Below are 25,035 nucleotides of genomic sequence, written 5' to 3'. Positions count from 1 at the left end.
TCTGAAGTATCCATAGATCTGTACAGATGCTAAAGGGACCCGGTCTTCCTCCACCAGCCTGACTTAGCCTGTGTGGGTATGCAAGTTGTCACACAAGACTGTCACAATTGTCCCTTCTGCCTTAATCTGTTAATCATCTGCAGTAGCATGTTACACTGAGAAGGCCTGGATGATTGCTGTTATGAGGCAGCAAAGTTACTGTAAAACAAGGACTGGACTACTGACCTTCCTTTGCAAAGTGCTGAGTTATACAGTGATGAAAAGAGCTAGGGATTATAGTTCTGTTTGGGCCTTTTCTTGGGTGCTTTACCTACACTAATGGCTTCGCCCTTGCTGGGTGAAATACTAGGAAAGGATAACTTGGGCCATTTAACAGGGCCACAGCGAAGGACCGGAAACAAGTACAGCACCACTGAACCTGAGGCAGAAGGTAATGACATGAATTGAAATATGCCTGGGACAAGTGCCAGGGTTCCTGGTGGATCACAGATATGGTTAGCCAGCAGCTTAGTGATGCCTGAAAAGACGGCAGCTTCGGTAGCAGAGCCACTGTCATTAGGGCCAGTGTCGGTGCAAAGGAAGAGCACAGATCCCTGGAAGCATGGGCTACAGGAGGATCTCAGGGGCGATCTAACCTCAAGGACTGGCTGAGCTTCATTTTTGATATGTGTGTGTCATAGTACAGCCTAGGAAGGGAGGCTTTTCCATACTGCTTCCAATTACCCAAGGGCTGTGTTCTCCCAGAGTAGGAATGGGCTCTGTGCCTATGGAGCAGTCAAGTAGGCACGTCCAACATTTCTAGTGACCACCTGTGGGACCCTTGTCCTCTATTAGCAATGGGCTTCCTTGAAATCAAGACACTGCTGCAAGGCTCTAACAGGGTTGGGGTGTGGGAGGCTCTTCCACGCACACGCAAAAGAAGCCTTTGACGATATCAAGGGGAACAAAGCTCTCGGAAATTACATCTATTAAATTGTTTAGTACAGTACATGCTAGAAATAATTCCTTGTGCATGACAAATCCAGTCCTCTTCACCCTCCGTCACTTCTGTAGGCAGGGTGAAAACCTTCGGCTACCCAGCCCCTATTTTCAGAAGCTTAAAGCTCCCCAAAATAGCTGAGTTGAGGTGGTGACACCATGGTTACCTGAAGCTTTTCACTGCTCAAAGAAACTAGTGCAGCATGGGGGCTAAGCAAGCAAATCAAAGCAGAAGGAGGCTGCAGTCTAAGCTTACTCTCAGTGCACTTAGGACAGGACAATAAGAGCACGGGCTGTTTTCAGCTACTGCTGTGCTCAACAGGTGGGAGTCTGAGGTGGAAAGCTGGGCCGGCGAAAGGCAGGCCTACCTGCTGTAGGATGACAGAACATAGGGGTGGTAAAGAAATGCTACACAGGCAGCAGGTAGAATAAATAAATGTGAGACTAGCAGCTCTCTTAAAAGCAAGATTAATGGACAAAATAAAATCCTTTCACTGCCCTTCACAGTAATGCCAGAAAAGGCGGCGGGGGGGGGGGGGGACGACATCTGAAATTTCTTGGGGTTGAGGTTTTAGAAAGCTGTTTTGAATGCTGTGAACTGGAAACTTCACATTTGTGAAAGTCTTTCCCTCCTTCAGTCTGCTTCCCTGGACCGGTTTAGCCTCTTCTAAAGGAGCTGGTGAGCATCTAGCTCCTGGGCTCTCCCCCTGTTGGTATAACTATTTTACAAAATCTCACTAGGACAAGCTGATGCAGAAACTGGGCTGGTTTCGTACTTGCCAGGGAGCAGAGACCACCCGTAACAGCTGCGTCTTGTGCTCAGCGGGCAAACCAGGACTGCCTTGTAAAATGAGCCTCACTCTGACAAGGCATTGTGTGATTACTATGCAGTCTACTCTGCTCCAGCCTGGGGGTGATGTAGTCTCACCAGAGCCTGGGGTGGGGGTGGTGTTGCAGCGTGAGTATTGATCAACCACAGCCCTGTAAGCATGAGCCGTCTCAGGCCCCTGCTCCTTCTAGAATCATAGAGCTGGAAGAGACCTCAGGATTCATCAAGTCCAGCCCCCTGCCCAAGGTTGGACCAATCCCAACTAAATCAACTCATTCAGGGCTTTGTCAAGCCAAGACATAAAAACCTCTAGGGATGGAGATTCCACCACTTCCCTAGGTAACCCATTCCAGTGCTTCATCACCTCCTAGAGAAATAGTTTTTCCTAATATCTACACTAAACCTCTCCCACTGTAACTTGAGAACATTGCTCCTTGTTCTGCCATTGTCACTACTGTGAATAGCCTTTCTCCATCCTCTTTGGAACCTCCTTTCAGGAAGTTGAAAAGGCTTCTATCAAATCTCCCCTCTTCTGTTCTGCAGACTAAACAAACCCAAATCCCTCAGTCTCTCCTCATAGGTCATGTGCTCCAGCCCCCTAATCATTTTGGCTGCCCTCCACTGGACCCTCTCCATATCCTTTCTATAGTGGGGACCCCAGAACTGGACACAGCACTCCAGATGTGGCCTCACCAGAGCTGAATAAGGGGAATGATTACTTCTCTGGATTTGCAGGCAGTGCTCCTCCTAATGCACCCTAATATGCCATTAGCCTTCTTGGCTACCAGGGCACACTGTTGACTCTCATCCAGCTTCTCATCCACTATAACCCCCAGGTCCTTTTCTGCAGAACTGCTACTAAGTCATTCAGTCCCCAGCCTGTAACAATGCTTGGGATTCTTCTATCCCAAGTGCAGGACTCTACACTTGTCCTTGTTGAACCTCATCAGCTTCCTTTTGACCTAATCCTCTAATCTGCTCAGGTCACTCTGGACCCTATCCCTGCCCTCCAATGTATCTACCTCTACCCTAGCTTAGTGTCATCTGCGAACTTGCTGAGGGTGCAATCCATCCCCTCATCCAGGTCATTAATAAAGATGTTGAACAAAACCGGTCCTAGAACAGATCCTTTGAGCACTCCGCTACAAGCCAACCTGACATCGAGCCATTGATCCCTACCCATTGGGCCGACAGTCTAGCCAGCTTTCTATCCATCTTTCAGTCCATTTATCCAATCCATACTCCCTTAACTTGCTGGCAAGAATATTGTGGGATTGTATCAGAAGCTTTACTAAAGTCAATGTATATCACATCCACTGACTTTCCCATGTCCACAGAGCCAGTTTACCTCATCATAGAAGCTAATCAGATTGGCCAGGCACGACTTGCCCTTTGTGAATCCATGCTGACTATTCTTGATCACCTTCCCCTCTTCCAAGTGCTTCAAAATGGATTCCTTCAGGATCTCCTCCATGATTTTTCTGGGGACTGAGGTAAGGCTGATGGGTGTTGCCTTATTCCATTATCATCAACAGCAGCTTTGCCTGCACATTCTCTCTAAAAGACTTGGATTAGCCTTCCTGGGAGATCTTGCCTCCCCCTCCCTCCGCTTTCCAGTGTCCCCTGCTTCCTAGTGTGCGAGACTGAAGAGAGCAGCTCCTTCCGTGCACAGAGCTAGAGAAGCTCACGGGGGTTTCCTAGTGACCCTTGCCAGTTAGGTTAAACTAGTAACAGACCTGGGGCAGTTGCCTAGACACAAAATGCAAGGTGGACAAGTTTTTTCTACAAACTTTTATTGGGATAATTACAAAACCTGGGGGGTGGAGGAGGGAGGGACAGTCGTGCTACTGTGGCTCGTCTTCATGTTCCGAAGGGTCCGATTCCTCCCCCTTGTGCTTTTCTAGTTTTGCCATTAGCTCTGGAAGAGACAAGAGGAGAAGGGGTGAGACTCTGATTCTGTGCTTCATGAGCACTGCTGCTCCCCCACATGACACAGGTGGCATGGAAAGCCATTTAAAGGCCAGAAGCAGCTACAGAGGGCAGATTTGGCTGTGAGGAGGTGCAGCTGGGTTGGAATGAGCCCTGGAACTGCTGCTCTGCTCTGCTCTCAGGCAAGGATCCAGTAGGGTGAAGGGGCATCAAGATGGTCAGGCACAAGAAGAGCGAGCATGATGCCAAAACAGGAGATGGGCAGCAAGAGGCAGCTTCAGCTGACAGCTGCGATCCCTCAGGCAGAGTGAGAAGTGGGAGCAGGCGCGCTCGCCTCCAGGCCTTGCGGCTCCAGGCTAATCCCCAGCAGAGCAAGGGAAATGTGATTTCTAGAACGTTCCGCCACCGCCTGCTGGAATGTGACTCAAATGCACACGCTGCACAGCCCCTCTGGATGCTCGTGGTCACTGTGTCCAGTCTGGCAGCTGCCCTGTCTCCCCCACTCGTGGCAGAAGAGGAAAACTGGATCCTGCCCATCACAAAACCCTCCCCACCTGGCCCCCCTTGGCCAGCTGTATGCTGGGGAAGAGCAGGCAGCTCTTCGTGGTTACAAGTTGATGGAGGCTGGAGACCTGCTCAGAGCTTGGGCATCAGTATTTTCAGATCTATTTAGCAAAGGGAGCGATCCAGGCTGCGCTGAACCAAGCCCCGCCACGTGGAGAGAAAGCCCTCCCCACCGACTGCGGCCCTCCCTACTCAGTAATCTCCACCCCTCGATGGCACTAAAGCCCTGTGTCTCCTGCAAGGGGCAGGGTAGGAGGGGAGAGGCACCTTTGGCCGGGTTGAAGACACCATTGGTTTGTTGGTCGCACACGTAGCAGCGCTTGGACTTGCGGTAATGCTGCAGGGCGCAGGTCTCGCAGAAGTAGTGTCGGCACCTACCAGGAAGGCACAAGGGGACCGAGTTAAGGCTCGCACAAAGGACTATGGCCATAGGAGATAGGCCTAAAGTCACCTGGGACAAGGGGGCTCTGCCTCCTCTCACTCCCATGGGACCCCCAGGGGAACTTCCAGCCAGTGTTCCACCCCCTACAGCAGCAAGCAGGCAAGGGCATTACAGCCTGAGTGGGACTGTTACAGTACAAATACAGAGAACCTACCCCAGCCTGGAGACAGGAATAACCCCAGCCCACCCTCACAAGACCTGGGCATCTTGGAAAGCCCCTGCTCCCAGGGGCGGAGTTTGCTGCTTCTGCAGAGTTCCAGGACAGGAAACATGATAAGAACTGCACCCAAGAGTCCTGCATGGCAGCCGGGCTGCTTCAGAGACCAAACCCCTGGACATGCCAACGGGACCTTGTCAAACCAGGGGAGACACTCCTCATCCAGACAGAAAGACCTTCCTGCTCAGCGCTGCCGGGGTGGTGTGTGTACCCATCACAACACTTGGAGTCTATTTCTAGCTCTGCCACCAACTGACTCTTTGACCTTGGGTAAGTTCCTTCACCGCCCCGTGCATCAGTTTCTCATTTGTACAGTGGGGATAATGATGCTTATGAAAATCTAAAGGCTGGTGAGAAAAGCCAGAATAAATCAGCTGCTGTTCCAATGGACAATGAGCACACTTGGGGAACCTTGGAGGGGAGGGGTTTAAAAAAAAACACCACACCACACACCACACACCCAGGAAGCATCCAGGCAGTTAGGAACTTAAAGGCTCACAGGTGTGTAATAACACCAGCCACCGAGAGCGAGAGGTGGACTTGGACTGATCCAAGCCTTGTGTCTCCATCCCGTAGCCCAGACAACTGCTTACTTGGTAACCACGGGGTTCTTGAAGGAGCTTCTGCAGATGAAACACTTGAAGGGCAGGTCCTCCTCATCGCTGCTCACCTCATAGTTTTCCTCATCTGCAGGAGAGAAAACAATTCCCCATGGCCAGGCTGCAACAAAGGGGCACCCAGGTCATCCCGTCACAATCCAAGCCCAGAGCATGAACCACTGACAGCGCAGGAAGCCCCCAGCAGGTGGGCCTGGGCCATAAATAATCCAGTTCTGGCAGCTGGGCGTCTCTGATGCCAGTAGCGTGTGAGGGAACAAGATATAATTAGGCCCAATGAGCAGACATGCTTGCTGCACATCTCACAAAGGAGCAGGTTCCTCTTCCTCGCCCACTCACTGCTACAAGCAGAGACTTCAGCAAGGCCTCCCTGCTCGGATTCCTCTCAAACTAGCTGCCACTGAACCACTCGGCTTCAAACCCAACTGCAACTCAGCCCCTTGCGTTTTCTGCTGCTGATCCCAAGCGCTGCCCAGGCTGTGGCCTTGGGACACGGCAGGGAATAGCACCGGGAGAAAGCCAAGTGAAAGGGACACAGCCAGAAGTGAGCGAGATGTCACACCAACCCCACTCCACAAGCTGGGAGATAGCTCACTCATAGCGGGGCAAGAGCAGGTCAGTACCCACGAAGGAGAGACGTTTTCAGAAAGCAGAGGATTCATCAGAGAAGATCAGCCTGCTGATTCCTCTTGGCCACAGTCTGCCTCTGGCATACCCCACACTTCAAGGAAAGCCTAATTCCTCTGTTCCCTGGCCCACTGGGCAGTGCTGCTCATGGAAGAGGTATTCATTGCAGCCCCTCTGGCAGTCAGCATCATCCTGAGGCTGCGCAGCTCAGTCCTTCCTCATTCTTGCAACAGCAGCGATTACTGGACAGAGTGACCCAGCTGCAGGATTGGGTTCTACAGTCCTGCAAGAGGCAGGTCTACGGTTTGGGGATCCACTGCCATGAAGAACTGTCCTTTTATCTTCAACTTAACCCTGTCACCTGCTCTGGAGCGTGTCGTTTGAGACAGGAAAGGAGTCGCTGATCACTTCTCCTTTACTCTTCATCCCCAGCGAGCCCAGGCCATTCTAAAGGACCAGCGCTGCAAGACCTCATTAGAACGGGACTGAGGGAGAGAAGGGAGAGTCCTGCTATTGTACCGTTGACTCCGTAGCGTCCTTCGTCCAGCTCCCGTTCAATCTGCCAGCCGTGTTTGTAGTCAGAGCGGTCGTGGAGGAACTTACAGCTGTCTGCAACAGGACAAACAGACAAGGAGTTAGCGCTCCCGCCCACCACTCTTCAGTTACCGCCTTTTGCAAGTGGGTGTTGCGCTGCGGGGCTGCCTGCACTTTGCCCAAGAGGAGCAGAGCTTACCAGAGTGCAATGCCCGCTTGTGTTTAATGCAGGTGCGTGGCTCATGGAGACTACAGAGGCCTGCTTGCATTTGATCAAGGGGCTGATGAACACCGAGAATCATACTGAACAAGGCCATGGGTGGGACACACACACACACACACACTAGGGCAGGGCTACTCAACACGTGAACTGTTTGTTTGCAGCCCGCGGTGGGGTTTGGGTTTACGTGGGGCTCAACACGTGGCCTGCGGGTGGGAGCCAAAACAAAAAAGGAGTCAATATAACAGTCTTCTGTTGAGATGCTTTTTAGTAGTTCAATACCTGGACTGTCATTGCTCATTAAAAGTGCTGTCAAGTGGGTGGAAATCAGGTAAATATTGCATTTTATTAATATAGCAGAACTGACTTAAATGGGGCCGGCGTGTTGTGTAGTTTTGCCTTAATCTTTGTATTCATGCCCGTTAGTGTGAAAGAAGCTATTTGCATATGTATATGCAACCACACTCAAGTTGCGACCCTCAGCATGTGCTGTGAATATCATTGTGGCCCTCAGGGCTTCCAAAGTTGAGCAGAACACATCCCCTCACACATTCCCTGCTAGCGGGGGCTTGACTAACGTTACAGGGGATAGTCAGTGCTACAGTTGGAAATAGACTGTTGCCAGGAATACACTAGACCTGGCAGCTTGGCTTAAAGTACGCAACATATTCTACACAGCTTGAGTTGGCTTACTTTAAGCCGAACTTGGCGGCGTCCCCATCGTGGGAGGCCAACAGGAGCAAAAACAGGAGTACCGGACGCCGGCTGAGGCATCCTCAAAGTTTGATTTAGTGAGTCTTAACTTGCGCCTGCCTGAAGTTCTCTTTTCAAAGAGGTAGTTTAGAATTCAGGGTGGGATGGGGGTGCTGCAGAAAGGAAGAGATCCATTCACCTCCAAAGCCACAGAAGCCCGTCTCCTTGTAGTCTTTACAGATGTCAGGCTGATAGTCCCATCGCACAGTAGCCCTCAGGTGCTCTGGCGCACGGATAGGGCCTTTTCTGAAAGGGATGCAAGAACACTTAGAATGGGCGCACGGAAGCTTCGGAGATGGGGTCTGGTTTGAATCCGTCTTCTGAAGAAGAGAAGTGCTGGTGAAAGGGACCAGCTCGCAACTCTGGAGACTGACACGCTGTCCCCAGAATGGACACTTCTGCTGTTCATGCCACAAGCACCTCCATGCCCTACCCACACAATGTGGCTCGCCCAGTGACAAGACCAGGTCGGAGATCATCGTTCCGGTAGCACCTACCTCACCATTCCCGAGGAGGCGTTCCCCATCGATGTATCTTTGGGCTTCACGTACTTCTGATAGTTATTGATCCCCCGGTAAATTTTATCGTCCTCCTTCCCTCGGAGCTCCTACACCAGAAGAGCGATGAAACAGACCAGAACGTGGAGTTTTCTGTCTCCGAGATCTGCTTCCCAGCCCCCCACCTCTTCTGCTCTCTGACTTCCTCCCCCAGCTCCCTTCTACACTCAGATGGCCATAGAAGCCAGGAGGTGCCCACCAGAATTGGGAAGGGATTTATACTTGGCTCGCCAAGCTTAGGGAAAATAAAGCTTCTCCCCGTTCCCCTGTTTTGAAAACGGCAGGTGAATTTGATGCTCACAGAAGAAAGGGATGGAACAGGACCGGCTCCCACCACAGCTCTGGCAAAGCGCTTCAGTCCAGACCCGACTCCCTCCTCCAACCTGCTCTTCTAGCCGAAGGCTCCCCACTCCCAGATCTGCCAGCGCACCTCACTCCTGACCTGCAGCCCTTCTGCTATCCTAGTCCTGAACCAGCGCCACATTCACACAGAACGCTCCTCAGCCAGCACACCCGCCGAACCCTGCCATTCCAACCAGTGCAGCCTCACTGGCAGCATCCCTTGCTCCAGTCCGAGACCTCTCAGCCATAGGTCCCATGTGAACCGCCAGGGATCATCTGCATCTGACTGCTTGCACTAAGCAGGTAGATTGGAACCTGGTACCTTCTCGTCTACCAATCCCCCCCCCCACCCCAGTTCTGAGGCAGCCCCTCAGGACTCAGCAAACCACCTGATGGGATGGACAGGCAGGAGATGGGGTTCGGCACATGATTAAACGCATGAATGTAGCGGCTTTCCCCACAGAGCTCTGGCTTTACGGGCCACCGCTGACTGACCTCCTGGATTTTCTGGCTGCGCTCAAAGATGGCCTGGGCGTCTTTCTCTTTCTCGGTGTCCAGCTCATACACGGCCGTGGCTCCCATGTCCTCCGGGCCGACAGGTTTCTGAAATGCAAGAAGCACGTTCTCCATTCAGCCAAGAGAAAACACCCACAGTATGAAAGTCCTTAGATCCCATGGTCAGGAGTGCAGGACAAACGCACAGCGCTGAAGGAATGGGGACAGTGGCTAATCGCTGATGCCAGTTGGCTGCTTGTTGCTCTGCACTCTTGCACCTTGATGATGAACCGAGCCAGGCTGGTGTCACTTTATGTTTCCAACACATTGCACTTTCCAGGTTCTCTGGCATTTAGGTCTTTCTAGCACACCTTGAACTCAATAATGGGGATAATGGCACAGTCCTTCCTCATGGGAGCGTTGTAAGGATGGGTCCATTAATGACTGGGAGGCGCTCAGATCCTACGGTGATGGGGGCCAGATACCATAGACTTTAACGAGAGAGGGAAAGGCACCATCTGGGCACTAAACAGAGTTTCAATAACAAAACCTGACCATGGCGCCCAATCATAAAACCAACCAATGACATAGTCTGCATAACAGAGACCAGAGTAAGTGATCTTAGTGTCCCTTCTGATCCCTTTTAAAGCCATGTGGCGCATTGTGCTTACCGCTGATCTCGTTGATTTGTAAGCGACACCAATTCCTTGCGATTCCCCCTCATCATCACTGCTGCTTGCCCCATACGAGGTCTTCTCTTTATCACTTTTCCTGGTCTGAAAGATGGAAAGGCAAATATCTGAAGAACTGAGAAAGATCCACACAACACAACACCCAGACATGTTCTCCTGGTTGGCCAGAGACAGTGTTGCAGCCCAGGAAAGCAAATCAGTGGAGTGAAAAATTGTCAAAATCAGGGCCCATATCCACAAAGCATTGGTTTAATGCAGCCACCGCTGGGCTGGAAGGAGGGCAGAGCAAAACTCCTTTGATTCTCCTAGATCAAGGGGCATCACAGAGTAAAATTCTTGCATTAAGAGAGCCAAGTTATAGGTTTAATTTGGATCTGTGAGCCTACAATGCCAGAACTTTTCGTTTCCCTCAATCTGCCGTGCATCTCCACTGGATAACAATAGGAGGTCTGAGAAAAATCAAACAAGCCATAGAATCCTTACACAGCTTAACTGCTTCAGGGGATAGCCATAGCTTTAGAATTCTGCCAGTATGCTTCTGTCATGCCAGGGTGTGATCCCTGACCCCTCCTAGCAGTGCCAGCAGATACTACTATACAGGCAAAACTTCACTGATGCTGATATTACTCTTTCTTGGGGTGGGGGATGAAATAAGATATACTGGTAAAATCAATAGAAACTGCATCCACACTAGAACCCCTTTGCTGACATAATACACCAGTATAGTTATACCAGCAAAGCAGTAGCCTAGATTTTCAGTTACTGAAGTTAACTGAAGTTATTGTGGCATACTGCATCACACTGGGTAAAAGTCACACAGGATACTTTTAGATCTTTTAGATCTTCCACTTACTGCCCTATGCTGGCCATTTTCATATGCATTTACCCAACCTGTGCATTTATGCTCACAGATTAGTAAAATCTAGTCCTTTGTATATCCTCATTAGGCTTTGAAACATAAATTACCCCCTTGAGAGGAAAGTTCACCTCTCTGACCGTGGGGCATTGCATACCCCAGAAGTCACTTCTGCATCAATTACTGTCTGCACATTTGAAAGAATTTTCCCATAATCAAATGGGCTCAAAACAGAGGGATGGGTTTTCTTTTGTTTTTGGAGGCAGGGGGGCTGTTAGGTGAGAACCTGAATTCTGTATAGTCTGAATCTGTCATGAGCCCAAATAAAATGTATAACTGGCTGGATCCATAGGCTGGGTGTATGACACTGCAACAGCTGAGGGAGGGTGCTGGCAAACCAGCTGCTGAGCAGTTTCATGGTGTTGGCACCCCCCCCCAGGGATTTCCAGGGGCCGAATGTGGGACCCATCCCACCCCCACTTGACCAGGAGTTTGGTCCCACACAGGGTGGGATGCAGTAACTGGACAAGGCATGGAGCTGGGCATCTCTGTGATGGGCTTGGTCACCTTCTGGATCATGGGGTTGTGGGTGTCCCGCCGCCTCTCCTTCCTGACCACCGTGCTCCCCTCATCGCTGCTACTCCCTGCGGAGGACAAGACGCCATCAGTTCAAGGGCCCTGAGGGGCAGGAGCAGCTGGGCTGGGTCAGGCCCTGGCCCCATGTCCCTTCACCCCAAGGGGCACCCCCACATGCCAGGGCCTGAGCACGGGGCTTTTGGGGGCCACTCAGCCTGCGCAAGAGGCTGGGCACCAGCCCTTGGGGGGCCCCCGGCCCCTCCAAGGGAAAAAGGCACCATCAGTTCAAGAGTCCCATGGGGCAGGAGCAACCAAGGGGGAGGGGTGAGTGGGGAGGGCGCCCCCAGGCCTCTCCAGGATGTCAGGGCTCCCCCACCCACCAGGACAGTGGCACTGTCCAGACGCCTTGCCTCTCCCATGCCATTAGGGCAACCCAGAAACCCTCAACCCCTTCCCCAGTAATAGTGGGACAGCCCAACTTCCCCTACACTTCAGGGCAGCCCAGAACCCCCCTTTCTCCAGTAACAGTGGGACAGCCCAACACCCCTCCCCCCCCACACTTTAGAGCAGCCCAGAACCCCCCTTTCTCCAGTAACAGTGGGACAGCCCAACACCCCTCCCCCCCCACACTTTAGAGCAGCCCAGAACCCCCCTTTCTCCAGTAACAGTGGGACAGCCCAACACCCCTCCCCCCCACACACACTTTAGAGCAGCCCAGAACCCCCCTTTCCCCAGTAACAGTGGGACAGCCCAACACCCCTCCCCCCACTCTTTAGAGCAGCCCAGAACCCCCCTTTCTCCAGTAACAGTGGGACAGCCCAACACCCCTCCCCCCCACACACACTTTAGAGCAGCCCAGAACCCCCCTTTCCCCAGTAACAGTGGGACAGCCCAACACCCCTCCCCCCCCCACACACACACTTTAGGGCAGCCCAGAACCCCCCTTTCCCCAGTGACAGTGGGGCAGCCTACCCCGGAATCTCCCCCCTTTCCTACTGATAATGGATCAATCCAGAAACCGTCTCCAGTGATAATGAGACAAACCTAGAAACCCTCCCCCCCCCCGAGTACAAATGGCATAGCCCGAAACGCATCGTTCACCACCACCCCTCCCCGCGATAATGGCACGGTCCGCGGCAGGGGAGCGACCCCCCAGCCTCACCCTGCTCCTGGTCGCTGCCCGGCCGCTTGCGTCGCCCCCTACCGGCGGCCGGGCCCCGCTTCTTGAACAGGAAGCTGCAGACGGGGCTTTCTTCCGCCATCTTCCGCCGCCAACGAGAGGGGCCGGCAAGGAGCGGAGAGAAGGACCCACCGGCGCCAACGAGACGGGCCGGGCTGGAGCGGAAAGGAAGCAGCCGGCAGCAGCGCCGCGCTGGGCCCCCTGGCGGCGGGGAGGGGGAACCGCAGCCTCTGGCTCCGCTTGCTGTGTCTGGGAGAGGAGCGGAGCAGGGCCCCCAGCACGGGGGGAGGGGCAGGAGCGCCCAGGAGGGGAGGAGGAAGCAGGGGCCCCAGGATGGGGGGGGGGGGGCAGGAGCGCCCCAGGAGGGGAGGGGGAGGGGTAGGAGCGCCCCAGGATGGGTGGGGGAAGCAGGGGCCCCAGGATGGGAGGGGGAGGGGTAGGAGTGCCCCAGGATGGGAGGGGGAGGGGTAGGAGTGCCCCAGGATGGGAGGGGGAGGGGTAGGAGTGCCCCAGGAGGGGAGGGGGAGGGGTAGGAGCGCCCCAGGAGGGGAGGGGGAAGCAGGGGGCCCCAGGAAGGGGAGGGGCAGGAGCGCCCCAGGAGGGGAGGGGGAGGGGGAGGAGCGCCCCAGGAGGGGAGGGGGAAGCAGGGGGCCCCAGGAAGGGGAGGGGCAGGAGCGCCCCAGGAGGGGAGAGGGAAACAGGGGCCTCAGAAGGGAGCTTTCCCTTTTCAGGGGCTGCCCAGAGAGAGCAGCTACCCCTCCCAGCTAGGAGAGGGTCTGATGCCGCCCCCCCTGGGCTGCTCTGCTTCAGGCAGTTGTGCTGTGGCTCCTGGGGGCATTAATGAGACTAGCCCGAGGGCCCAGGCTGGGAAATGCTTCCCTGCCCTGCAGGTGAGAGGCTGGTGCAAGCACCCTGGCCTGCTGGGTGCTCCCTTCTGAACGGGGGAAAGCCGAACACTGCGGAGCCCCACGCACTCCTAGGTAGTATTGGGCATTAGCCTTTCTTTCCTGGCCAAACTCCACCTTTGGCTGTTACAGTACAGCAGGTCTCTTCCCAGACTACTGTGCCCTGTTAAACGCCTCCCACACCCCAGCCTAGAGGTGCCTGCGTTCCCATGGTAAAGCTCTTTGCAATCCCTATGTCTGAAAGGAGCTAATAGAAAAGATTATTATAAGCTACTCTGAGTCAGTAGCAGCTGTTTCTGAATACCAAGAACACTGCTCTTTTCCAGCCTGCCAACAAAATGCTTAGGAAGCATGTGTATCCCCAAGCTTATGGCACCTGAAAGGTTAATTCCTCCTCGCACCTGTGTCTCATCTTCTTGCAACCTTGCTTTGCTTCCTGTGAGCAGAAAGCGTCCCCAATGCAAATCATTTGGCTCCCAACTTTGAACTAGCCAAGCAAAGAGTGTGGTTGGCAGCATGGGGTATCACCATTATCCTCCAGTAAAGAGGATTCAGTGTATTTGGTGGGGGATTTATTGGTGATCCTGGATGGCTCAAAGGATTGGGAGTGGGATGAGTTATATAGTTCCCTTTGTGTCAGGGTCAGGAGTAACTAGGGTGACCAGACATCATGATATTATCAAGACCATTCTGAAATTAGGGGCTTTGTCTTAAAAAGGACCATATTACCCCCCCTTCCATTACTCCCCTGCATCCCAATTTTTCACATTTGCTCTCTGGTCACCTAAGAAATAACCAAAAGTCTTTCTCTTCTTTAGTGGCTGGTGTGAAATGATTTGGCATGTTCCGCTCAGAGTGGATGCATCTCCAAATCGTACCAGCCTCCCTGTGGGTAGCAGAAGCCACCTACAGGCAGTGTCTCATTTCTAGAGGTGATGCCCAGTTTTCAAGTGTGTTAGTGCCCAGTACAGGAAAGACTGGGAACACTCTCTTCAGACTGTATGGTCAGACAAATACAGTTATAGAGTCAGAGTACTAGAACTGGAAGGGACCTCGAGAGGTCATCAAGTCCACTCCCCTTCCCTCATGGCAGGACCAAGCACCGTCTAGATTAGGAGTGGGCAATAATTTTTGAAGGGGGCCACTTCACAAATTTCAGAAGTGGCCGCGGGCTGACCCAGAAGGGGTGGGGCATTGGGCGGAAGGAGTGGGATTGACGACTACCCTGTGGAGAGCTTTGCTTGGCCTCGGGTCCCGACCTCCTGACTTCTGGCCAATGGAGGGTGCTGGAGGCTAGCCTCCTCCCAGAGTTGTCTGGGGTGGAGGCTTAGAATTCACATAACATGGCTGGCAGCTCCTGGCCCTGCTGCTAACCTGTTGCCTGGTAGCCACCCAGCACTGACCCACAGAAAAATCACTTGGGGACCACACAAGTGAGAAGCAAAAAAACTCCTCCAAAAATCTCCAGCGCTCACTGATGTGGCTGCACCTGAGGGTATGTCTACACTACAGAGTTTTTTTCAGAAAAACGGCCGTTTTCCCGAAAAAGCTTCATTTTCATCCACACTGCAGGGAGGAGGGAGCGCTCTCCAGCAGCTTCATGGGGGAGGAAGGGCAGGGCTGAGCTTCCTCCCACGTGCTGCTGAAAATTGATTTGCTTGCCATAAGTTGCCCACATGCCGTAGGTTGCCGACCCCTGCACTCGGGGGTGGGGCCTGGAACTGCCTTGCAAGCCCGATCAAAGCCCTAGGAGGGCCAGATCCCACCTGCTAAGAGGCTTTTGTCCACCCCTGGTCTAGATCATCCCTGACAGATTACTATCCAATCTGCTGTTAAATATCTCTAGTGATGGAGACTCCACAGCCTCCCTACACTATTCCAGTGTTTAACCATCCTGACAGGAAGTTTTTCCTAATGTCCAACCTAAACCTCCCTTATTGCATTTTAAGCCCATTGCATCTTATCCTCTCAGTCTTCTCTTTTCTAAACTAAACAAGCCCGATTCTTTCAGTCTTCCCTCATAGCTCATGTTTTCTAGCCCTTTCATCATTTTTGTTGCTCTTCTCTGGACCTTCTCCAATTTCTCCACATCTTTCTTGAAATGTGGTGCCCAGAATTGGACACAACACTCCAACTGAGGCAGAATCAGGGCAGAGTAGAGCGAAAGAATAACTTCTCGTGTCTTGCTCACAGCACTCCTGTTAGTGAATCCCAGAATCATGTTTGCTTTTTTTCTGTAACAGTGTTACACTGTTGGCTCATTTTTAGCTTGTGGTGCACTATTAACCCTAGATCCTTTTCTGCAGCACTCCTTCCTAGACCGTCACTTCCCATCCTGTATGTGTGAAACTCATTGTTCCTTCCTAAGTGCAGTACTTCGCATTTGTCCTTATTAAACTTCAACCTATTTGCCTCAGACCATTTCTCCAGTTTGTCCAAATCATTTTGAATTATGACCCTATTCTCCAGAGCACTTGCAACCGCTCCCAGCTTGGTATCAATGCACCTCAAGTTCTGCCAATGCACCTCAATCCTGATCTACAATGACCTCTGGCATTCCCGTTCCAGTGCCACCCCAGCTCTGCCCATGCACATAGTCCTTATCTACAGTCTCCATCACTATTCTAATCCCAAGGCCCCTGCTGATGCATCTCATTCTGGTCTACAGCATCCCCAGCTATTCTAAACATGAGCTCTCACTCTGTTCAGCCAAAGCACCTCATCCCTCCCTCTCTGGTACTTATACAGCCCCACCACCACCACTGCAATAACTGAGCAGTTCCCTTCTGAGCTTTTCTCATGTCATGTGGATCATGTCTGCTAAGGACTAAAAGGGGACTAGATTCTAACGTGAGCTACGCAGGCATCCTCTGGAATAACCCCTGTTGCGGGGCATATGTGACTGAGAGGAATTTTGCATGGTCTCTTACAATATGGCTATGTCTATACTAGCGGCTTCTTGCACAAGTAATATGCAAATGAGGCTAAGCGTGGAATATCGCCGAGCCTCATTTGCATACCTAATGAGCCACCGTTTTTTTCAGAAGAGGCTCTTGCACAAGAAGGAGCGTCTACACTGCCCCTTCTTGCGCAAGAAAAACCCTCTTGCGCAACGCCATTCTTCCTGAAAAGTAATAGGTGTAACAGCATTGCGCAAGAGGGTTTTTCTTGCGCAAGACGGGGCAGTGTAGACGCTCCTTCTTGTGCAAGAGCCTCTTCTGAAAAAAACGGTGGCTCATTAGGTATGCAAATGAGGCTCGGCGATATTCCACGCTTAGCCTCATTTGCATATTACTTGCGCAAGAAACCGCGAGTGTAGACATAGCCTATGTGTTAACTACTTATGCCAAACAATCTGTTCCACCTTGTATTTAGCGGTGACATATCTGAGTACCTTTCCCAGACCTGAAGAACAGTTCTGTGTAGCTTGAAAGCTTGTCTCTTTCAAGAGGTTGAACCAATACAGAGGTTGGACCAAAACAAGATACCGCTTCATCTATCTTGTCTCTGTAGCAACCCCACCATCCTTTTCCATTTTGCTCTCAGATAGATTTACACTCGGTTCTTTAGAAAAACATGTTGGGTTCCCCACGGAATATTGACCTCGGTCTTCTTTTAACGAGATTAAATCCTTTCCTCCTGGCCTTGTTTTGATGTAACGAAATGTATACGAGTCTGTCCTTGTCACTGTTCAGAAGGTGCAGCATGTTCCCGCTAACTGATGTTACAGGCTTGAGCTATTTAGAGATTGAGCAGGTTTCTGATCAAACAATGGGCTGCCCAGGACCATCTGTCGCTCCCTGATTCTTCCTTTTATCATCCTCCTGTAATAATCAAGCGGGGCCATGTTCTATAATTACATCCCCACTAGCTGCAGAGCCAGACAATGCACTCAGATGCTCTGGTTTGTAGCACTCATGGGCCTGAAGTGGGGGATGAATATTGTTTGAGTGAGGGTCTGGAAGACCCTGTCAAAAGCAACCAGTAATAATGTCTGTTCCTAGGAGAGTTGTGTCTGCTGCTAGCAGCTTCCCCAAGCTGTTGGCTTCCTCAATGGGTGCTGTAGAACCCATCAGTGGGGCTGGGGAAAGCAAACAAAAGGGCTATGGAGTCAATATTTTCTTCTCTGTGTGTGTGTGAGAGAGAGAGATAGAGAGAGAGATCGATCGATCGATCCACAGCATGTCTCCCTAAGCAGCGCCCCAACTCCATTTCTCTCTCTCTCTCTCTCTCTCTCTCACACACACACACACATGCAAATGAATGCTTGCACACAGATTCCCAGCGAAGAGGAGGGCACAGGAAAGTGAGTCACGCAAGGGCTGGGAATTTCTGCTCGGAAGCTGCACGACACCCTCAAAGCTCACACTGTCACCCAGCTTCTGAAGGGCCATGATAAAGGGAGAAACACTGTCCAAATCTCCCTCCTCCTCCTGTACATACACACCTGTTGACTTGACAGAATCTGTCTCTGGCCAGAGCTATGGCAGCTCCAAGCCTGCCTGATTTCCCCAGTGTGACCAGAGGGGAGAGCAGAGGGGGGAGGAAACAATCATAGTACAAACAAGAAGGAGCAAGAGAGAAGAGCACATCCCCTGGGCTACCTTCTCCCCCTCCTCCCCTGCGGTTACATCAGCCTGAGTAGAGATCAGGGATGCTCGTTGGCCAGTAATAGTGAGGGAGTGTAAATGTAACCCATATGCCTAGTGTGGTTCGCTGTCCCACCACTTAAAGCGAGTGATAAGAACAAGGGAGCTCTACTGTCTAGGTTGAATGCCAGTTGGCTTTATAGTTCAAGCTGTAGAGGCTCCTACTCTAAGCTTTAGAGGTCCCATCTTTGAATCCACCCAGTGGTGGTTACATAAACCCATAGCACCATCTACCCCAAGCCTGTCTAAGCTTTGTTAATCCTTTGCACTCAAGGACCTTGCCAGCATTCACTGGCAATTCTGTTCTACCCCAGATTTCTCTGCTGGAGAAACTGAGGCACGGGGAGACATGGCAGGGCAACACCAAGTAGTCAGTCAGAACCCAGAGGTCCTGACTCTGTCCTGCTTGCCCTTTCTCTACTGGAAGCCACACAATATGGATCTGGCTCTGGGCAGGGCAGGGAGTTCTCTGACCAATACCAGATCCTCGACATGGATGTTGAGGTTGTCCGGCCTGCTCGGGAGGGGGAGATGCTGGGACAGGGCTGTATCAGGCAGGCAGAAGAAGGAGCAGGTGTAAGTGGGATGTGATTCCCCCTCCCCCGCCTTCTCATAGCTCTGCTGTTCAGCATGCACCCGCACTGGTGCCTTGCTTGTCACCATAGCAACAAGTAATAGCGCTGAGCATCATTCTGAAGCTTTTCTGGGTGTGGCAGAGGCTGAGATGGAAGAACGAGTCTCGCTGGGGCTGCGGGAGGAGGGCAGGAGCCAGGAGTTGCCATGGAGCACGAGAATCCAGCCTGGGACCCTGAAGGGCAACAGCGCCAGGTTACCAAGCACTGGCGGATCCCCTGTTACGGAGCAGATGCTGAACACCCTTTGTCATAGAGGCAGTGAGACAATCCCCTTTGTCTTAGCTCTGAGGCTCCTTTGCCCCAGTTCCTGCCTAATTTCCCAATTTGGAGCCTATCCTCTGCTCTTCTGGTCCTCCACCCCCTCCCCCATTTCAGTGCCCCACCCTGCTATGGGAGACATGGGCAAATCCCTGCCCCCGTGGTTATGCCAACCCATCTCAGAGCTGACCCGCAATATGTCTCCCTGGCGCAGCACCCCAACTCCTTTAGCTGTGGCAAAGGGAGGGTGTCCTCGCATAGAGGGGTGTGGAGCAGAGCATGGCAGGTTTGCTGCTACGCTTTCTAGCTAAGAGCCTTCCCACGCAGACAATATAAGCTGGTCCCCTCGCTGCCCTTTGTGCAGCTGTTCTCTTAGCATGAGACCCAGGCCACCACCCAGATATCAGGTTAACGTGGTGAGGAGGGTATGAATGCTCCCAGTCTTTTGGGGGAGTGTAACACAGCCGATCTGGGTTCTAAGCCTGCCTCTACCGCTGGCCTGCCAGGGGACTTTGGGCAAGTCCCTTTCCCTCTTTGTGCCTCTGTAAAATGGCGCTAATAACACTGGCCTCTTTGCAATCCTCTGATGAAACATGCTGCGTAAGAGCCTGGTGTTTTTATGTTTTACTCTGTTTCCATATCTCAGTCATGGGTCAGCTCAGGGTTAAAAAATGTACCCCCTGAGCACACGGCAGGGGCCTGTTCCCACTCACTTCAGTGGCTGCCCTTCCAGCTTCCTTTTTTTATTTTATCGAACATAAAAGCTAATACGAACCAAAACCACGACCCTCTGATTGACCCGGCCACGTAGTGCAACCCAGCCAAATACTGTACACGTCTTTGTATGCAGCGCTCCGGCTACTGCACAGAGCCATGGGGCCTGTTTCTTCATTGCCCTGTAGCTTGTCTCATGACGCATGGTGCAGTGGGAGTAAAAGGAGAGTGTAAAAGGCTACGGAAGGGTAACAATTTACACCCTCCTTTGCCCAGGTGCAAATGCTGACACAAGGTCAAGCCAGCTCTGGAATTTCCCTATTCTGACTTGTAGTGGGTGGCTTGTCGGTAAAAGCTCTCACTGCAGCTCAGTGGCTTTCTGATCAAACAGCTGCTGCTTTCTCTTCAGAGCAGCTCCTTGTGCTGTGCTCCGTTCCCACGCCGAGGTGGAGGCACTCCCTGGAGACTGTGCTTGCTGTTTTGGCAGTTTTCTGATGCTGGCGTGTGTGTGTGTGGGTGGGGGGCGTGCTCCTCTACGAAGCACCCAAGCACAGTCACCTGCATTCTCCTCTCCTGGTTCTCTGGAAGGCCTCAAGAACCAGAGAACCAGGAGAGCAGGCCCAGCCCTAAGGCATGGCGAGCAAGGCAAATGCTTTGGGCCCCCCACTTTGAGGCCCTGCACTGCTGAGTATTCACCATCCACCAGCCAGGCCTGGGGACCCTCTTCCAGCATCCTGCCTTGGGCCCCGCAAACCCTTTGGCCGGGCCTGTAGGAGAGGAAGGCCTGGTGGTCAGGGGGACAGTTGGAAGATCTAATTCTGTTCCCTCCTCTGCCATGGAGTCTCACGGCAGTATGTCTACACCGCATTGTAAACCAAGGCTTAGACTCAGGGTCTGATCCCAACCCTCCACACATAACTGGTCAGCAAGCCCTCTGGGTCCTAGGCCATGCATCCCAGGCCTGTCATTTTGGCGCGTGGATGTAGGACAAGCCGCAGACCCGAGTCAAGTCCACGTAGTGCAATGTGGGTATGTTGCATGCAAAGCCATAGGAAGGTTTGGGGCCGTCACAGGCCTCGTGCGCTGCAGGGCTCCACAGCGGCCACGGCAACTGTCCCCCAGGATTACAGAGGGGCCTGTAGGTGCAGCAGAGGACTCCCCACCCCTTGCATATACCACGGCAGCAGACACTGGAGAGGCCTGGCAGCCTGCCCCACCCTGCCGCCCTCTCCCAGCCCCCTGCGCTCAGCGTCTCCGTGGCAACAGGAAGCAGAGAGCCCCAGCCCCAGGCATGCCACTTCCTGCTGCCACGCAGACGCTGAGCGCAGCGGGCCAGGAGGGGGCAGCAATCTCGGTAACCCCCCCGGCTTGTGGGACAAGGGGGCGGAGCAGGGGTGGAGCTTAGGGAAAAGGGTAGCTCGGGGCTTGTGGCGGGGGGTTGTCCCGGGCCTTACAGCTGGGGGGGCTGCCCCACAATCCCGATTACATGGATACAATGCAGTGCGGATGCTCAAGCATAGACTCGGAAACACCCATTTCCACAGAGCCAGGGGTACAAGGCAGTGTAGACATACTCCCTGTGCCTCATTTTCCCACCTGTACCATGTGGACAGCAGCACTCCCCTACCCCACGGGTGTTGTGGGCAACAGCTGACAGCAAGGCAAGGCGGGGGGGGGAGGCCCTGCTCTGTGGCCCTGGAAAGGGTGGGGCCTCAGGCAGAAGGGGCGGGGCTGGGGGTAGGCAGCCCTCAGTGCTGCCGGGACCATGCCACGCGGTGCTCCAGCAGCGATTTAAAGGCCCCAGAACTCCCGGCTGCCGCTGCAGCTTTGGGACCCTTTGTATCACCGGGGCCCACAGGAACGTCTCCCTTTGCCTCCCCTATTGGGGGTCAATATATGAAAGGTTGAGAGTAGGGTTGCTGGGTGTCCGGTTTTGAACCGGATAGTCCAGTATTTGAGCTTTCTGTTTAGGAAACAAATTGAGAAAATAGAAATGAGAAAATAGAACTGTCCGGTACTTTCTAAATCAGATGTAATGTAGATTGTGATGTAATGTCAAGTGTGTCCGGTATTTTTGTTGAACCCTTCTGGCAACCCTAGAGAGATGCTTGAGTAGTATGGTCATGGGAGTCACACAAGTACCATGGATAGATCCCGTCTCCTGAACTGTGCTTAGGATGTTTTCCGAGGGGCATCCCTCAGCCACGGGTGACAACACATCACCTGGGTGTGGGCAGATGGCTCAGCACTGACTTTTCCCGCTTTCTGTGGGAAACCCAACCTCCTCTCTCACTCCCTCGGCCTGGCATTCTTGTTGTTCTTTTGCTCTACTTTCTGGGCATACGTTTCTTTTCTAACTACTGCAGGCGGATTGTCTTTGGCCTGAGAGGCACATTCAATGTTGGTAATAAGGGGTTCCTCCTGGCCATGAGTATCTGAGTCATTGAATCCCAATAAAAACATCATGGGGAGTGCTGTGATATTTGAACACTGGGTTAGGGGCAGTCTTCCCTGTAAGCTGGGTACTTATACAGATGCTCCAGAGAAATCCAAATGCTGCCCAGCTGATGAGCAGAGCGCCCCCAGCTAGGTTTTTTTGTTTCTCCCGGTGGTACACATTGGCACGTGCCTCAGTGCACACAAAAATGTATTCTGCACACGGATGGGAAAAGTGAGGTTGGGGAGGTTGTTTTTTCTTAATTATTCAAAGATGAAATCAGCAGGAGTTTTACCATTGACATCAAGGAGGCCAGGGTTTCACCCCAAACCTGTGCTTTTTGTGTTGACTGTCCCACTGGCTGTGTGATGAGGCTGTCCCCAAACTGCTCTAGCCAAAGGACTTGCCAAATTGAGTTGTTTTGGAATTGTGGGGCATTTTCTACCATGGACTTATCTAGGATCCCCTGATGAGCAAATGGTACCTTGCTACCCAGCATGATTTGCAATAGCTCAGTTGCATTTTTTTTAAAAGGTGTGGTAGTCACTAGTAAGAGATCTAAAGAGTTACGTTCCTGTTTCATTCCCATAGCTCAGCACCAGCTTTGGACCAAGGGCAACAAGGACTTACATGCTTTCAGTGATTCTTTTCCGATGTGTTTCCTGTGCTCATTATAGCTTTCACACTCTTTCATGGCAGCATTCATAACGAGGCATCTCCGGCTTTCTTCTTGCATGTCTCACTACGCAAATGGGCACTGTGGATTATGCATAGTATTTCTGACCTTCTGCTGTGTGGACTTTATTACAGTGATCATATTCTGAACAAAGTAATTTAGTGTCTGTATTTGTTCAACAACCTCCAATTTTACCATCCAGTCAAGTTCAGCTGTGTCAGTGATAATGAGACTTTATGTATGCTGTGTTGTTGTACTTAGGTTGTTCCCAGGATATTAGGGGACTAGTGGCAAGGTGGATGAGGTAATATATTTTATTGGTGCAAAAGACAAATTTAGGAGCTTACGCAGAGCTCTTCTTCAGGTCTGGGAAACATACTTAGATTATCACTGCTCAGTATAACTTGTGAACACGTATTTCAAGGGATCATTCAAGGTGAAGAGAAAATTCACAGATAACACTAAGGTAGAGAGAGAGGGTACATGCGAGGGTAGGGACAGCATCCAGAGTGACCTGGACAAATTGGAGGATTGGGCCAAAAGAAATCTGATGAGATTCAACAAGGACAAGTGCAGAGTCCTGCACTTGGGACGGAAGAATCACAAGCATTGTTACAGGCTGGGGACCAACTGGCGAAGCAGCAGTTAGGCAGAAAAAGACCTGTGAATTACCGTGAATGAGAAGCTGGATATGAGTCAACAGTGCGCCCTTGTAGCCAAGAAGGCTAATGGCATATTGGGCTGCATTAGGAGGAGCATTGGCAGCAGATCTAGAGAAGTGATTATTCCCCTTTATTTGGCACTGGTGAGGCCACATCTCGAGTATTGCATCCCATGATAGGGCCCTCCATTACAGAAAGGATGTGGACGCACTGGAGAAAGTCCAAAGGAGGGCAACAAAAATGATTAGGAAGCACATGAAGAGGCTGAGGGATTCGGGCTTATTTAGTCTACAGAAGAGAAGAGTGAGGGGGGATTTGAGAGCAGCCTTCAACTACCTGAAGGGAAGTTCCAAAGAGGATGGAGAGAGGCTGTTCTCAGTGGTGACGGATGGCAGAACAAGGAGCAATGGTCTCAAGTGACAGTGGGGGAGGTCTAGGTTGGATATTAGGGAAAACTATTTCCCTAGGAGGGTGGGGAAGCACTGGAACAGGTTACTTAAGGAGGGGATGGAATCTCCATCTCTAGAGGTATTTAAGTCTGGGCTTGACAAAGCTCTGCTTGGGATTTAGTTGGAATTGGTCCTGCTTTTACTAGGGGGTTGGACTGGACGACTCCTGAGTCTCTTCCAACCCTGGGATTCCATGATTCCAAGAGGCCCCTTACTGCCTCTCAGTAACAGGGAGGAAAGAAAGGCAAGGGATGGGACTTTATGTAATACGTTATGTTTGTTATTGCCTCCCAGCCCTTTAAACACCTTTGGAAATTCATTCATGTTTTGGTATTTTGTTCTGTAGCCCAGTTCTGCACATTAGTTCACTTGTTTGCAGACTTATGTTTCATCCAATCACACCTGGGGCTTCTTCCACTTCATCAAGCTGTACTTCCATGGCATGCAGCCGTGTAGAGAGATATCAGTGGTACTGTGCCACAGGGACTTATGGGAAACAAACTTCATTTTATCATTCTTAAGTGGGGTTCCAAAACAAAATCCCACAACAGGTTTCTGACACTGGACGGACGTGTGAATTTCAAAAGAGATGTTGGAGCTGAGTGCAGCTTCCTCATAGACTTCCTGAGTGCCCTTGGGCAAATCACTTAGTTTCTCAGTGCCTCAGTTCCCCCTTCTGTAGATGGGTGATAACCAGTGTTCCCTGGAAGCGATGGTCACCTGAGACTATTGCTCCTCGTTCTGTCATCTGTCACCACTGAGAACAGGCTCTCTCCATCCTCGTTGGAATCTTCCTTCAGATAGTTGAAGGCTGTTATCAAATCCCCCCTCACTCTTCTCTTCTGCAGCCACACAGGAGAGATTCACATGATGCCCCGCTGATTAGCAGATCTCAGTCTGGTGGTTCATATCTGTACATGCTCTGGGACACATACAATTTATTCCACACATGGGTGGAAAAGATTAGAGGGAACTTGCTTCCTGTCTTCACAGGGCAGTAGTGAGGGTGAATGAATTAAAGGCTGTGAGATGCTCAAACATACAGTAATGGGGCCAAGTAAGTACCTTTGAGGGATGCCTTCTCTGATCCTTTGGAAGGGAACATGTCTGCTGTGAACCTTTGAGCAGAGAGATCTCCCAAGGAAATACATCGCCCCCCCCGAGATCTAGTCCTGTGACCCCTACAAGCTTTAACAACTCTTGGGGAGCTTGGGGAGGGAGGGAACTTCTAGGGGCAAGGGG

The 25,035-nt window shown here is 51.9% G+C and overlaps 1 protein-coding gene across 1 annotated transcript; it reads right to left on the bottom strand.

Annotated features, from left to right (window-relative positions):
- Window positions 1-3,567: 3,567 nt before the first annotated feature.
- LOC102454152 (E3 ubiquitin-protein ligase RNF113A-like) lies at window positions 3,568-12,653 on the bottom strand. Its single transcript, XM_075911646.1, has 10 exons — window positions 12,391-12,653; window positions 11,220-11,296; window positions 9,776-9,880; window positions 9,105-9,212; window positions 8,208-8,317; window positions 7,850-7,956; window positions 6,723-6,812; window positions 5,553-5,646; window positions 4,568-4,674; window positions 3,568-3,725 (listed from the first exon to the last, which is right to left on the bottom strand). Exons 1-10 carry the CDS (start codon window positions 12,488-12,490, stop codon window positions 3,652-3,654), a joined length of 972 nt encoding a protein of 323 aa, XP_075767761.1. The 5' UTR covers window positions 12,491-12,653; the 3' UTR covers window positions 3,568-3,651.
- Window positions 12,654-25,035: the final 12,382 nt, after the last annotated feature.

The sequence above is a fragment of the Pelodiscus sinensis genome, chromosome 29 (assembly GCF_049634645.1).
Source record: "Pelodiscus sinensis isolate JC-2024 chromosome 29, ASM4963464v1, whole genome shotgun sequence".
Classification (NCBI taxonomy): domain Eukaryota; kingdom Metazoa; phylum Chordata; order Testudines; family Trionychidae; genus Pelodiscus; species Pelodiscus sinensis.
This window is presented reverse-complemented; position numbering and strand designations above follow the sequence as displayed.